The 15,048-nt window shown below is 53.0% G+C and overlaps 5 protein-coding genes across 5 annotated transcripts; 2 read left to right on the top strand and 3 right to left on the bottom strand.

The window, feature by feature from the left end:
- The first annotated feature begins 438 nt into the window (after positions 1 to 438).
- Positions 439 to 1,645, top strand: B0T23DRAFT_27892 (uncharacterized protein). Its single transcript, XM_062834232.1, has one exon. The coding sequence runs from the start codon at positions 651 to 653 to the stop codon at positions 1,482 to 1,484; it is 834 nt and encodes a 277-aa protein (XP_062697499.1). The 5' UTR covers positions 439 to 650; the 3' UTR covers positions 1,485 to 1,645.
- A 2,512-nt stretch (positions 1,646 to 4,157) lies between these two features.
- B0T23DRAFT_27914 (putative fatty acid elongase) lies at positions 4,158 to 5,675 on the bottom strand. The gene is made up of 4 exons (XM_062834233.1): positions 5,063 to 5,675; positions 4,934 to 5,003; positions 4,660 to 4,872; positions 4,158 to 4,597 (listed from the first exon to the last, which is right to left on the bottom strand). Exons 1-4 carry the CDS (start codon positions 5,483 to 5,485, stop codon positions 4,290 to 4,292), a joined length of 1,014 nt encoding a protein of 337 aa, XP_062697500.1. The 5' UTR covers positions 5,486 to 5,675; the 3' UTR covers positions 4,158 to 4,289.
- A 2,228-nt stretch (positions 5,676 to 7,903) lies between these two features.
- B0T23DRAFT_370887 (cytochrome c oxidase polypeptide 6, mitochondrial) lies at positions 7,904 to 9,644 on the top strand. Its single transcript, XM_062836620.1, has 5 exons — positions 7,904 to 8,051; positions 8,166 to 8,351; positions 8,569 to 8,614; positions 8,777 to 8,894; positions 9,075 to 9,644. Exons 2-5 carry the CDS (start codon positions 8,191 to 8,193, stop codon positions 9,194 to 9,196), a joined length of 447 nt encoding a protein of 148 aa, XP_062697501.1. The 5' UTR covers positions 7,904 to 8,051; positions 8,166 to 8,190; the 3' UTR covers positions 9,197 to 9,644.
- Positions 9,645 to 9,660: 16 nt separating this feature from the next.
- On the bottom strand, positions 9,661 to 10,127 carry B0T23DRAFT_28202 (uncharacterized protein). The gene has a single exon (XM_062834239.1). The coding sequence runs from the start codon at positions 10,019 to 10,021 to the stop codon at positions 9,707 to 9,709; it is 315 nt and encodes a 104-aa protein (XP_062697502.1). The 5' UTR covers positions 10,022 to 10,127; the 3' UTR covers positions 9,661 to 9,706.
- A 70-nt stretch (positions 10,128 to 10,197) lies between these two features.
- B0T23DRAFT_401383 (uncharacterized protein) lies at positions 10,198 to 14,970 on the bottom strand (the record flags this gene model as incomplete). Its single annotated transcript, XM_062838582.1, has 4 exons — positions 10,198 to 11,274; positions 11,354 to 14,176; positions 14,240 to 14,693; positions 14,927 to 14,970. The coding sequence occupies 4 exons, from the start codon at positions 14,968 to 14,970 to the stop codon at positions 10,198 to 10,200; spliced, it is 4,398 nt and encodes a 1,465-aa protein (XP_062697503.1).
- Positions 14,971 to 15,048: the final 78 nt, after the last annotated feature.

Here is a 15,048-nt window from a genome sequence, read left to right on the forward strand (position 1 = left end):
AACGAATACAATGACTTTCCAGAGGCTCAATACTATTTGCAAGAGCAAGAGCTTGGGCCAGTGCGGGCCAATTGCAGGCATAATCTTAGTAACTCGTAGTTGCATCAACCCCAATCACATGGACCTTCCACCGCAGAACATCTCCGTACGTCACGAATCTGTTGTACCTTCCGTCCCAAACAAGAAGCGTCTACAAGCACGCCGGCTTCCCCCGTTTGAAAGGTGAATTATTCTCATGAGTTGCCGTACCAAATCCCTCTCGGCTGAGCGCAAACCATCCATTGTTTAGCATCAGATGGAAGCTGTTGAGATGTTGAGATCCGTGTCTGGCCGCCCATTCACTGGGATTCCCATTCACCGGCACTCGCTTCCTACTTAGGTAACTTATAAGTTGCCGCGGTTTCGTTTTTGCTCTTCCATTACCAACCACTACAGAATCGTTACCCTTCTTTTTGTCGCCGCCTTTCCACTCAATAGCTGACTCTTATCCGACATTGACACATTGGCCCATACTCAGTGCCTCGCCTGTACAGCGTCTCATACGCCGCCCAAAACATTTACCGACTTGCAGAGGATTCAGTATTTGAGGGCAACAACGAGATCCTCTCTCTTCTCGATCTCCTTGACCTGCGGAAAACTCAGCTCCAACCATGCCCGTCATCGTCGACCTGGACGCCGAAGCGGCCCTAAAGCCCCGCATCCTCGTCGTCTCTCTCGAATATCAGGAGTGCTATGACGAATCTGTCAACCGGTTCTTAACCCCCATGACCGAGCTGGCTACTGTTCAGCGCGTCAAGAAGGCCGCCACCCTCACCCGTCTCCTCACCAACGAGAGTTCTGAGCCGTACTCCGCCATCGTCCTAACTGACGCCGCGCTCACGCTTCCCGAAAACCTTCCTCTCTGGGAGCACGTCCTCTCTTACCTGCGCCGCACAGGCGCCACCGCTGTACTCACCGGTCAAGTGGCGTGTTTTGTCATCCCCGATGACCTCGACGAGTTTTTCCGCGTCTCGGGCCTTCCCGAGTGGAAGGCCGGCATGTACCAGCGCAACATCGTCGTGATGAACGAACAGGCCGACGGCATCCGCGACGCTACGCACTTTGACATTGGCGACAAGAATGGTCTTAAGGCTGCCTACAGCGTCAAGTCGCTGTGCCTGTCGGGTGTGAAGAGCGAGCACAGGTGGTATGTTCCCGACGCCACTCAGGAGGATCCAAACCTGAACATCGCCGCAAGACTTACTAGGAGTCCTGAAGGTTGGGATCCGGAGCGGGTGCGCCAGCAAGCTGCGGTGGCCTACGGTCCCGTGGGAGAGAAGGGTAGAATTGGCTGGGTGGGCGATATCAACACTGAGGACCCCTCGGTCAAGGTCATTTTGGCCTTGTGCGGGCTTGATCCAGCTAAGGCCCATGTCGAGCCGTTGAAGCCCCGTGGGTTGCGGTTCGACGCTGCACAAGGACGTTTTGTCGAGATTGAGGACTGATTATTCCGCGAGGAATCAGCCAAACCGGCACGCAGAGATGTCTAAGGCGGTCCCAGACATATGATACTGGTATCCATGTTCATACGGTCCAACTTGCAGTACCGTATGTGGCTCGTCAGTATCATCTATCTGGCTTTTGGCAAACCAGAACACTGATATGAATGAATACACATACTGGCATTTTCAGCAGCAGGTTCTACAACCGATATATCGGCCACTATGCCTCTGAACCTCTGAAAGCGACCTCTGCTTCAAGGTGCACTTGCGCGAACCGTGGTCCTTAAGGATCCACATAGATAGCCATATTAGCCCCAGAGAAACATGTCAGGCACTCTCCATGGACGACTTGACCGAATTCATCTTATACATTATGTCCCGCTCACGTTTGTGCTATCCCAGCCTTACGCCATTTCTGTTGTTTCAATAATGATCGGGCAATTGTTTGATACTGCGTTGCTTGCTGGAAGACGAGAAGTGAAGCTGACTGTCATTGTTCTGAACATGGCATAACGAGATCGAAGGCAACATGTTACGCACTTAGTCGCTACTAGATGGCCGATGCACTGCTCTATGTGTGTGCCCTGCACGGAAGAATGTATATCGAAATTTTATCATGAACGTGAACACCAAAAGTCACAACGGAGATGCTTCACCTTTTCTCTCCTCTCCTCAATTTGAAGTTATTGCATAGGTGTCGTAGAGTGCACGGCCACAAGGATACAACGACCAGGAATCTGCTTGGAATCAGAGATTAGGTGCTTTTTCTGGAGAAAAACAAAGTTGACAATGACAATGAGCTTTGAAAGGATTGAGCAGTGAGGCTGATCCATACACCATCTACATCAAAATGGCAACAGGTCACCCGGCGGCCCAGGCCTTGATGCTTTTGGAGCTTCACCTACGCCAAAGCACTTACCCCCAATTTCCAATTCCACATATCCGTTACTGAGGTTTATTGCAACATGAGCGTCCAGCTTCTTCACTTGCTTCCAGAGGTATGAGACTTAAGTAAGTAAATAGTTACCACTCCTGCCACTGCAGGCGGGAGTAAGTGTGACAAATCTTAAACTCCAGGAGCACTAGATAGATTTACATAAATACGGTAGCCGTCCATATCGACCAGCTTTTGCTTTTTTTTTTTTTTTTTTTTTTTTTTTTTTTTTTTTTTTTTTTTTTTTTGAGAGAGGTATCCCGAGGATTACTGGCTCCTTTCCCGAGCTTCAGAACCTTCTCAAGGAAACTCCGTTTGTCTCTGATACTTTCCTTCCGCGGTACGTGGTCACCAGAAGTCCGACTTGAAGTATATCGGGAATCTATCAGGTCTATGGTACTAGCCACTGGATTGATCAGACTCGTCGACCAGATCCATGACATCAATACCCAAACCGAAAGAAGATGTTCTTTTCCATCACATTGCATTTGATTGCTAAGCCTAGTACCTACCTGGGCAGGGCCGTTAGCCGCCTGTTTTACCCGAAAGGGGGGGGGGGTCCACTAACTTGAAAGTTTTGGGGGTCGGCTCATAAGGCAGCCCCACTTCAATGATCGGCTCAACTCCGTTTACAGACCCACTTTTCGCGTCAGAATTCCGTTCGCGCGCCGTCCCGTCTCGGCTCCGACACCTGGCCCCACCTTCCGGCCTTCGGTGGGTTGGGCGACGATAAAGGGAATTTGACCGAGTGGATCTCGCTTTTCGCTGTCGCCTCAAGGTGATTTTCCACGCAACACCATACAACATGGAAAGGTATGTTCTTTGTGGGATGAAATGCAGTCTAGCTTCCGGTCTTCTCCTGATACGGCTGCGTAACCAAAGGGGGTGGTCGGCTTCTGGATAGAGGACGGAGCAGTCCCAAACAATCAACAGGACTCGCAAGGACGCGACCTGCCACGACGTCCCCGTCCATATCATACAATGATCCGCAAAATCATCAAGTGACAGTTTGTTGCGAACAATGCTGAAACGTAGACGCAAGCCTTTTGTTGTACAATAACAATAACATTATGTTTGCTATGTAGGTTTGAGGTCCGTATGCTCCGCATGTTTCTATCTGGGCCTGTCGATCCGGCTCGTCCATGGGCTTGCTTCCTCCGTCCGCGCGTGCATAATACATGGGGAAAGGAATTACAAGATGAAGAAAAGTATAAGACAGCGGAAGAAAAGAGTAGAAGTAGAGGAAGAAGTCGGACGACCCATACGCGTGTCGAGTCGAACTCTCCAAAGCCCATCCATCATCACCCGCCCCCAAAGCCCAAGAGCAACCCAAACTACCCAGTTGGCGAGCCGGTTGAGAATATCCAGTGGTCCCCACCCAAGCTGCTCTCGTCTAAAGAAGGGGGGAAAGAATAGTTGCCAACCAAAAAGAAACCCAGTCATACATGATCTTTTTGTCCGCCCATTAGTGTCATGAGATAAACGCATTCCTCTAACCCGTGCCAGCCACAAAGCCGATATCTTGCCATCGGTTGCAGCCTGTTGCCCCAAGTATACATCGACATTAGTTTTCCGAGCCATGTCGTCTCTTGTTTTTGTTCCCCCGTTCATAACTCCCGTGAATGAATCGAGATGTCATCATTACAATATCTTTAGTCGAGGTGAATCGTACCGAAGGCGTCCGCCGGTAGGTAATCTGGGGCCCTGTACCTTCATGGGCACGGCATCCTCGTCGTCATAAATTCGCCACGAGCGGTAAACCCTTAGCCAGCAATGGCCGTCTGTGGACGAATCTGGAGCCAGGAATGCATTTTACAGCGTTCTGGTAAAGTCAATCCATGAGGGATCGGTAACTGCGCAATCTAGCCAACGATTTAAGCCTTGCGAGAACGGGCAGTAGCGGCGCCACTGGGGCGAGCGCCAGAAGCCTTGGCGCTGACGATATCCTTAGGGTCGGGCAACGGGGCCTGGGACATTCTGCGGAGAGACTTGCGACCAGTGGGGCGCTTTCCGTCCTTCTTGTAGGTGGCAAAGTAGAAGGAGATGAAGAGGACAAGGTAAGAGCTGAGAATACCAATGCCGGAGAAGGCAGCGAACTCCTCGCCAGCGCACTTGCCAGCATTGGGCATCCACGGGAAGTAGGTCGAGGTGAAATAGGTGTAAGAGGCGAAGTAGACAAAGCCTGTACGCGCAAAGAGTTAGCGTGGGTGACGAGATCGTTGCGAACGAGATAAAAAGGCTTACCAAGGTCAATGATGAACTGAATGATCTGGAGACGGGTGATCCACTCCTTCCACCAGATGCGGATGCCACGCGCGCTCTGGAAGTAGTACCAGTACATGACGACGTGAACAGTCAAATTAAGGGTAATGGGAACCCAGGAGACGGAGGTAGAGCCGATCAGCTGGGTGTAGCAGAGAAGAGCAGTGGCGCCATGGTGGTAGCAGTGGAGGAAAGCTGCAAAATGTTAGAAATCGTTGTACGGCGCGCGACATTCTCTTCTTCAACGGTAACATACTGAGAGGCTTCTTCTTGAGGAACAAGAAGCAGGTGTCCAGGAGCTCGAGGTACTTGGTAAGGTAGTTCAACTGCACAAGGTTAGTGCCAATCCCAAAAGCCCATCAGGCGGTGAGCCGCAACAACATACGTAGTAGAGGACAACCAGGGGCTGAGTCCAACCGCCGTCGATGTGGCAGATGGCATGGAAGATGCCGCCGCGAACGACAATGGGGAGAAGCTGCTCAATGAAGAGAGCCAGGAGGATAGCGCTGATGGCGGTCAGGTAGAAGTTGTGGATCAGGAAAAGCGTGCGCAGCTTGAAGGGCTCGCGGTTGCGCATGAGCTCGCGACCGCCGAAGATGATGGTGTAGTAGATGACGATGAAGATGCTGGTCTCCTTGAGAGTGGACATGGGCGTCTGGCCGGGGACGAATCTGAAGTCTTCGGCAGGGTAGCCGACAACGGCCTCAAAGGCCTTGCTGAAGATGGGCCATAGATGGATGCCGAACGGGCGGTCGAGGGTGGGCCGGGGAAGGCTGTCGAGGAACGACACGGGGCTTGCGGTCGCCATCTTGAATGCGCGCAGTGAGAGATGTTGACAAAGTTGTTGTGCAACAATCGAGAGCCGAGCTGGACGGGTGCTGGGGGAAAGAGGTCAATATAGGGACGGGAGGAGGTGCAGGAGCGTCGCGCGACGGGGTTAAGGGGGTTGGGGGGGCTCCGCGTACGGAATTCAGGGACTTGTGTTTGTCCGGGCGACGCACCAAAGGCGGCAAGATTTTTGTATTCGAGGCTCGGAATCCGCGGGCGGGCACGGGGGAGACTGGTCGAGATTAGGCCCCCAAGAATCCGCCGCCAAGAAATCGGCCACGCAGTAGTTACGGCCACTTGTGGTACCTCTGCAGAAAGGCGGACAGTGAGCTTCTGAATGTCGCAGTGATCACGATGCCGACGAGACTACATCCGAAAACGAGCGTTATACACAGATTTGGAATCTTTGAATTGACAGGTATCAGGGACGTCCACAGAAGAATTACCGATGGTGCGAGTGAATGAACGGCCCAAAGTGGGTTGTAATGACTTCAGATTTTGATGGAAGAAGTCCAAAAGTAGGTACCTTTGTTGACATGATGCAGTATGTACACTAGTAGACTTCAGTTGAAAAGGTCTAACGTGGCCAACAGCAAGGCAGCCAAATCTCAGCCCTTCGCAAGTCCAATCCATGTTAAAGTGTACACAGTTCCTGGCGGCCGCATCCATCATCCATGCTCGCACCAGTCAAAAATCACGTCTTGTTAAAGCAAGTATCACCACCTGGAACTTCCGCCACCCATTTCACCACAGGACAGGGAAGCTGAGAGTGAGGCAAGGCTCCCGTCCCAGGCCTTCCTTCCGTGTCTGTGAGCAGGTACTTCCGTGTGCACGGGTCTCCATCCCCGGGCCATGGCACTCTAGAAGGTACCTAGTCAGCCGCATGGACGGCACTGTAGTGGTGCCTGGCACTCACTGCGAGTCGTTCCAGGCGATAGTCAACAAAGTGGAAAAGGGGTAGCCACCCAGACGCGCCTAAGGTAGCCTCGACGACACTTGGCTTTTCATTTCCAGTTCCTGCATGTGAAGTCCCCCAATCTGCCATTGCAGCTCTGACCACCCAATCACATCCAGACTCTCCGTCTTACCGTGCCGAACTATCCAGTTGTACGGCACCGGTATGGGTCTCAAGACATCGAAATAGCTGCTGCCACTCATGACCGATGACCTTAACTGATGACATTGATGACAGTGGAGGGGCGCGGCGAAGCCCGTGATGAGATTGCAGTGCAGCTATCTCATATTGGGGTTCATCAATCGTATCTCGTGAGTGTTCCGGTGCGACTCAACGCGGGCTCCATCGAAAGGGGTCAGTCCTACCAAAAATCACCATGCCCGTTGAAACACGGATGAGATCGATAATTGACTCGAGACTTGGGGACACTCTTCTAGGCCGTTCAAGGTCCACCAGATAGCTACAACCCCCTACATCGGATACCTCGTTCATCATGCGGGGCGTCAACTGTCGGGCCGCAACGGGCTAACTCTTGATCAAACGAGTAGAGTCCATGCCGAGGTTTGGGGAAGTACGTTCACAACTTGATTATCAAGAAGAGATATCGTGGAGAAATTGATACGAGGACGTTCATACGCGCAGGTGAGCCCGGACCAACGGTGTGTATAAGAGAAGGTAAAAGGTTTGCCCTCCAGCGATTGGGCTCACAATTTGGGGTGGCCCAGTGCTACGATAAGACATTTAACCAGCGGGTATACAGACTCGGTTTGTTCAATGATGATTCAATCAAGTCCATTTTTTGAGGTCTCGCGGCTCTCGCCTGTTCAACAACCCCAACCCACCAATGCTTCAAGGCGCGTTTTCTACTCTCTCCGAACTACATACTGGCTTTCGACCGGCCCATTATTCATCCACCCACACATAGTGTACAAGCCGTGAATGCTGAGATGACGGACCGTGTGCCGGTCAAAACATTCGGTTGGCAGTCAATTTCTTCCCATGATAGATATGTAGATCCGTAAATCTCCAGCGCCTGCCGGTTCAAAGGTTCCCAATCCTAGGAATTGTCTAAGAAAAAGAGCGAGGGATATCAAGGTCAACACGACGATGAGTTGAAGTGAACAGCGGACACCACTTCATTGTGTGAAAGACCGACACGAGCAACACGCACTGGTTGCATCATCGCTGCAGGAAGGCGTTATGTATACCCCACGTTGTTGCTTCGACATCAGCCTCGTTATGAAGTTAAAGAAATGTTTCAGCCACTTCAGCCACTACTGGTGCGGAAAAGTGGGCTGTTGTCTGTTCAATTGCATACCAAGCTCATGTACGAATTGGAAAGGTGAGCTTAAGGAGCTTGTGCACTGACCACCGAGTGGCTTGTCCAGGAGTACCTCGAGGGCGGAAAAAACACAGCTAGTCAGCTAACCGGAAAAGACATAGCCGAAGTATTCGAATGGTCCGATGCAGTGCAATACCGGAGACTTCCACTTGGGTTGAACAAGCATTTACGTCGCACACCATCGAACCTCAACCTCGTTAGCATCAATTGAGACCATCATCTCAGCTACCGTACCTCCCTCTACGTAACGTGCGTGCTTCTCCATCTCCGCCGCCAATTACCGCCTTGCCTTTTCTTCCCCCCTGGTCTTCTCGCTTCGCAGTTCCAGCTTCTTACCGTGTGCTCTTAATTCTCATCTTCTAGTAGCCCCCTCCGTCCTTCCGTCGCAATGGCCTCCTTCTTCCGCACTGCCGTCCGCGGCCCCTCCGCCGGCCTCTTCCGCGCCGTCGCCCGCCCCCAGCCCGTCGCCGCCCGCGTCAGCCTTTTCAGCACCTCCAGCCGCTTCCGCTCCGAGCACCACGAGGAGACCTTCGAGGAGTTCACTGCCCGGTGAGTCTTGCCCCGGCAGCCCGGCCGGGAAGCTACTACCTCTCCGAGCCCCGGAAGTCCCAGGCCCGAGCTAGCTACCTGCCTGTCCTAGCTCGGCTTCACTATGACGTGATGCTTCCGACTCTTTCCCCCCTCAGCCTCAGCCAGGGCCACCCCATCAACACCTCCATGCGCCCTCGTGAACTCCCCAATTCCTAACTTGCGCCTTTTCCAACAGCTATGAGAAGGAGTTTGATGCCGTCCAGGATGTTTTCGAGCTTCAGGTATGCAACACCTCCCATGCTCCCGTCCCACTTCGACTCTCACGGCCTACTCGACGACGCACCTCTTACATTATCGATCAAGGGACAACAATGATTCAACTTGTTGGGTAGGGGCAAGGGAAGGAAGAGACTGTGTGACTGACGCTGGCATACCGAAATTAGCGCAACCTGAACAACGCTTTCGCGTACGATCTCGTCCCTTCCCCCTCCGTTCTCGCCGCCGCTCTCAAGGCTGCCCGCCGCGTCAACGACTTCCCCACCGCTGTCCGCGTTTTCGAGGGTAAGAACCCCCGTCCTAACATTTATCACTGCCGCCACCGAAACCCGCACACATCGCAGCCATCGACGGCCAGCCTATGCGTCAATACCAAGGTGTCCGATAAGCTCGGGTGGATAGGGAACAGCAAAACGGTCTTTCAAGAACCGGAACCATGCTGACAACGGGCTTCCGTCATAACAGGCATCAAGGCCAAGGTTGAGAACAAGGGCCAGTACGAGCAGTACCTCGCTGAGCTCAAGCCTCTTCGTGAGGAGCTCGGCATCACCCTCAAGGAGGACCTCTACCCCGAGGAGGCCAACTAAATTTAGGATCGACGTAATTTAGAAGATGCCATGAGAATCACCATTCAAACGACCCATCAATTACCGTCCCAGAATCTTTGGAAGTTGAGAAGAGGGGAAATGAGAGTATTGAGGTGAGAGGAGGGGGAGTTCGTGGAAGGGGAAAGCGTAGCGTGTGTGCTTGGGACCTATGAATAGGAGAGAGCACTATACGCTAATTCCCTGGTACCATACATGTTTCTTTGCCTAGAGAACTCCTATTGCTGGGAATAAGGGCGTAGTATATCCAAAGAGGGCCTTAGAGCGAGGAATCGAACAAGTTCAACCTGTTTGTCGAGCTGGATACGATGACAGTTGGTTGTCTCACGGATTGTGTTTGGACGATGAATATCTCATGCCATGACCGTAGAGAGTAGCAAAATAGATGTATTCGAAAGGCAGTAATGAGTTTACCGTAGGGTTCACAAAAGCTAGATGCTGGTTACCATTTTTCATTCAGATTGATCAGGTTCACGATTTTCATGCCTGGTTCTACCTGGATTTTATTGCCTTTATCCATAGCAGGTAGAGTGAGTATCTAGAAAAAGGTAACCCCAATGCGCCGAATGCCTCAACCTCTTTCATGTGCATCCCTCGATCCTCAAATGCAACCTGGTTACCTTGAACCATACAAAGGAAAATGAAAACAATCGATCTAATGAGCGGTAAGATAGGGAGATGGGTATTGTGAAAAGATATTCTCCTACCGGCTGGAGAGAAAGAAGAAGAAGAAGAAAAAGGCCAATGGGTAACAAAGCAATAAGCAAACAACCGTTTCACCAACCGTTCCACCGTTGTCAAGGACATAAGGAAAGCTGACCTGAAGCGATCTCAATCGTTGTCTTGTCTCGGTCCTTTGTCACGAACCAGGAAAACAGCTGCAGTAATCAACCGACAGCCGAGCCATTCTTTCCTTCCCTCAAGCACCCAACGATCTCGCTCTCCGACCCCCAGTTTCGGTTCTGACTCCTAATCGTCTTGCCCTAATCACGGAGGTGCCCCCACCGGGGGTTAAAGTTTATGCCCCCATTTCCTCCACCATTCCCGTTTCCATCACTAGCATTACCGGGCGCAGGACTATTACCCCGACTACTTGCCGCCGTATCCGTCGTGTTGCCAGCACCTCTACGGTTGACCGTCGTCCTGGGACTCATGATGCCCGTCGTCGTGCGCGGACTCCGCGGGACACTAGCCTGGCGGGTCTCGCGGCGGCCGCTCTTGAGATGTCTTAGCTCGGCGCGGGCGTTTTCCAGCTCGCGTTCACGATCACGAATCATGGCCCGGTACTCGTCGTTTTGTTTGCCTAGGAACTTCTTCTCCTGGTCGGAGTTGATCTCATTGACGCGGACGACGTTGTCGTCGGCTTTGCGCTGGAGTTCTTCAATCTTGCGCTTCAGCGCCGTGTTCTCGTTGTTCAGCTCCGTGTGCGCGTTGGAGGCGTTTTGATAGGCGGAGCGGCTGTACTCCATCTCGTTGGTCGCGGTGGCCATGCGCTTTTCGAGAGCGGCGAGCTTGCTTCTAGTGTCCTCTAGCTCCTGCTCGGCGCGGGCGAGACGGGCTAGGTGTGGGTTGGAGCAATTAGCAAGTTGAGATTGGGCGTCGGCAATTTTGGTTTCCAAGACTTTCATTTCTGCCTTGGCTGTGTCTAGGTCGTGTTTGCTGGCTTCGAGCCGCTTCTGTACTGCAGCGTTTTCGTCGACGGCCTTTTTACAAGTCTTCTCGAAGGTGCTGCGGTCGTGCAGGGCTTCAGTGTACTTGGGTTGTAGAACTTCCACCGTGCGCTTGTAAGACGCCAGTTCGACGCCGAGGTTCCTGGCTAGCAGTCGAGTTCGATTCTCGTCACTGGCTTCCCGTTCGAGATCCGACTCCAGTTCGAAGATCTTGAAGGCCAGGGCTTCAAGCTGCTCTACCGAAACTTCCATGAACTGTGTTGCCGGTCTACCGGGATATTTTTCCAGAGTGCTTCTTAGCAAATCGGTCATTTGAGACGGTGTGCCGTTTCGAGGAGTCTGGGTCTGAGAAAGCCTTACTCTCTTGGGCGTGCCAGCATCAACTTCGTCCTGTTTTTGTTTGTTTCTTCGTTTAGTGAGTTGATCCTAAGATAACCATGGTGGGCACGTTCCGGTTTCTGACACTTACCAAGTGGCGCTTGCGGCCGGTGGCATCTCTTGAAGGAAGTACATGTTGAGTCGACTCCATACGGTTCTGCGAGCTCAACCAGTCATCAAAGACATCCGCAGGGAGAACTTGTGGCTCCCATGATAGATCATGATCGGGGTTCTGCAGAAAGCAGGCGAAAAGCTCGGCTGCCTTGTGCGGTTCATGTCCTTCATCTGGTGGGTTTACGAACAGCCTTCTCGCCGTTGGAGTGGCAATCGCCAGGGTAAGAGCGTTTTTCTTCTCCAAATCGCTCAACTCATGCTCCATCTGCTGGAGTTGTAGGTCAACATGCTCTAGACTGTAGGAGACTACGAGAGACAAGACAACAGGAACAAGGCCGGGCGGGAATCTGGTTGACCTTGTCTCGTGATCAAACCTGATGGCCACATCGACAGGTCCACGTACGGCGGACAAATCCTGGTCTGGCGAAGAGAGAACCACCCACAAACCGTCGGAAACCTCATCAGACGGGGTTGACTCGTCACGCCCAAGAACATTGTAGTTGAAACCAGGTGTAGAAACCACAGCTTCCAAGTAATCAAATGTCCTACCAGGTCGGCAAAGGATGAGAACTCGGAGATTCAAATCACGAGCTAGGTGAAGAAACTCATAGATGAACGAAAATTTTGTGTTCGTTCCCGTCGCGTGCTTCATCATCTCGGTGGGTGTCATGGCCGGGATGGTGTCCGCGTAGGCTGGCAAGTCGCAGAGGTCGGCCAGCCGCTGGAAAATGGAGTCGATTTTTGCGGTCAGAAAATCGTTGGGCATCGCCGGATGAGATTCGCTAAAGGCCTGGCAAAACTCCTGCATAGAAGCTGTGTTCTTGTCGATCGTTTCGAGGTATTGGGGACGCGAATTTGCCGCCATCGGTAGGGTGACCAAGAACTCGGTCAACTCCGATTCTTCCTCGGGTTCCTGGGAGTCCATATTCCGAGATATCTGAGACATGTCGTCGTTGTTTCGTTCGAAATCGACGTGTTCACGGGACGGTAGTGCATCGTGGTCGGCTGAGGCATCTAAATCAGATGGAGCAATAGTAGCAGGCAACTCGTTGGATGCCACATGCTCTTGGGTTTCTACCGGCTCAGGAGAGATATCGAGCTCTGTATGTGGGGCGTGGGGAGTGAATGGGAGTCCCAGACTACGTCTAAGCTGCTCAACAGCAGAAATGGTCTCACCGTTGGAAATGACGGACCCCGGATGCAACCCAGGACTCGGATCGATGCTGTGAAGAATATTACCTGATGGCTCAATCTCCCACGGATCCGTCGGATCAGGGTGAGGCGCAGGGAAAACGTTGGCTGGTGAAATTATGGTTGGCTGCTGTTCCTGCTCCTCAGGTTGGGTGGTGTCGAGGTCGGGATGCGGCGCTGGCGAGGTTAAGAGTGCGGATGGCTCATCTGACTGCTTGCCGTAGATCTGGTCTCGCAACCGTTGCAGCGTCTCCGTTGCGGAGAGCTGGGGCGTTTCCGCCGCGAACGCGTCGTCCATGCTAAAGTTAGCTGTCTCGCAGTCTTCGTTTTGAATATGAGTGAGGGGTGTTGAGGAGGTCGCAGTGGGCAAGGTAGCAGAAGGGGCAGGGGTATTCGAATTATGAGATAAGTCTTCTGGGTCGATTCTGTCTGTGCTGTCAGAGTGCGGTTGCTTAGCGAGCTGGATTATGTCGAGCGTGCGCAGCATCATGTATGGTGATGCTGACAACTCTTTGGTGCCACTGACCTCTTTCTGCACGGTGGCCGGAACAGTGTCGCTATTGGTCTGGCTGTGGTAGGCCGCCCGTTCGGATTGCGTAGAATTCTCGATCGAGCTGGTGAACTCGATTTGGCTGCGCAGTTGCTGTGAAATGCCGCTTGAAGAGAGCAGAACCTGGGCGAATTGCAAAGGAGCGCTGTTTGAAGTAAGGGATGAAGCGTGGGTGGGAGTTGTGGTGTCAGGCTTGTCGTTCGCCGGGCCCTGGCTGCGGTTATGAAAGTTTTGGCTCACGATTTGGCTAGTTGAGACGACAACTCCCGACTTGGATGAGGCCTCTTCTAGTGACCAATCGAAATCGACTTGCGTCAAGAACTTTCCGAGCGGGGAGCTGCTCCCGTGTGATTCGAGGTCTTGTTGTGATGAGGCCTCCTCGGCTGCGGTTTGCTGGTTGTCGAAGGAGATGATGGATTGGGGTTCGATCGCCAAGTGACTTTCGATCTGTCTGAACGGAACCTCGGCCCCAGACTGCGTCGACTGAGCCTGGGCAGACGCGAAGGAGGAAGACGGAATAGCAGCGTCTTCAGAGTTCGGATCTTCCACCGCTGAATGGTAGTCGCTAGCTTCGTCGTCGGGCAGAAGTTCTGGCTCTTTCTGGGCTTCCTGCAGGGATGGCAAGGAATCACCCACGTCTTGTGAGTCGGGAATCGTCCGTTGGCCGATCTCCTGTGGCGCTGCAGGTTCCTGATGCTGCGAGGCGGGCTGGGAACTGCCTTGCGATGAAACAAAGACAGGTACGAAATCGGACGGGTCGACGGTGGGTTCGTACGGAATCTCAACAGCAATCTTGACGGGCTTTACGCGAGGATTGGCGCCCGTGTTGCCGTCCTGCGTGCCGGCGGTTCGAGCTCGCTTCCGCGGCTGCTGCTCTTCCTCTCGATCCAACGAGAGTCTGCGCTTCTGGCGGCGGCGAACAACTGGCAACTTGTCCTCCTCGTCTTCCTCGTCCTGGCTTTCGTTCTCTTGCTCGGTGTTGCCGTCGCTTTGCGGCGCCTTGTCCTTGATCAGCTCCCAGTGAGCAATTGCAGCTTCGTTCACGTATTCAGCTGGCTCCTGTAAGCATACTGGTGATTAGTTTATTGCATGTAAGGACATAATATGGAGTCAAAAACATACCCAGGTCGGATCGAAGCTCTTCCCAGTGACGGGGTCGTTGGCCCAGTCGATCAGGTAGAACAGCCGTCCGTTTTCGGTCTTCTCCCCAGCAATGCGCCGAACTGAATAGAATGTTTCCGACGCTTCCTTCTTCGGCTTCTTGGCCTTGGTTGGCTTTCCGCGGCGCCCTCTGGGCATGACCCTCCCGGTTTTGACCTTGTCGGTGGTGTCCTTCTGGGGGACAGGGACACGGCCGCTGCGCCTGAAAGGTGTCAAGGGCGGATCTGACGGCGCGCTTATGTTCGCGGTGCGCTGTGAAGGCTTCAAATTAGGACAAAACAATCCGCTTCGTTCGACGGCCCGTCTCGCGTTCTCATGGAGCTTTCTTCTCCAAGCTTCGTGCGCTGCCACAGCGTCGTTGTTGTTTTGGTCCTGGTGTGGTTCGGCAAGGCTGACATGGCCTCCTGTAGCCGCACTGCTTAGACACAAGTCAGCCACTGTTCGTTCCATTGCGGCCGCTAACAATGCAGCTCCACCGCAGAAGGCACCATAATTGGCCAGCCTTTCGCCATCAGGGGCAGCAGGGTAGCTCGCTACAGGGCCCGGCAGTGCAGCACCGACAAGCCCACCGAGCCACTGTAATTCTGAGCCATTGTTGATCTCCCTCTCACCCAACAACATCCTCGTGCGAATAGCTTCGACACTTGCCTTGATGATTGCTGAGCCTTCTCAGCCCGCGAACTCTTCGGCATTGTTGTCTACTTATGGTTGTTTCGAGTCGATATTTCCGTCTGCTCTGTTATGAACGTTCAATCCCAAAGTTGGATGAG

The sequence above is a fragment of the Neurospora hispaniola genome, assembly GCF_033458365.1.
Source record: "Neurospora hispaniola strain FGSC 10403 chromosome Unknown B0T23scaffold_1, whole genome shotgun sequence".
Lineage (NCBI taxonomy): Eukaryota > Fungi > Ascomycota > Sordariomycetes > Sordariales > Sordariaceae > Neurospora > Neurospora hispaniola.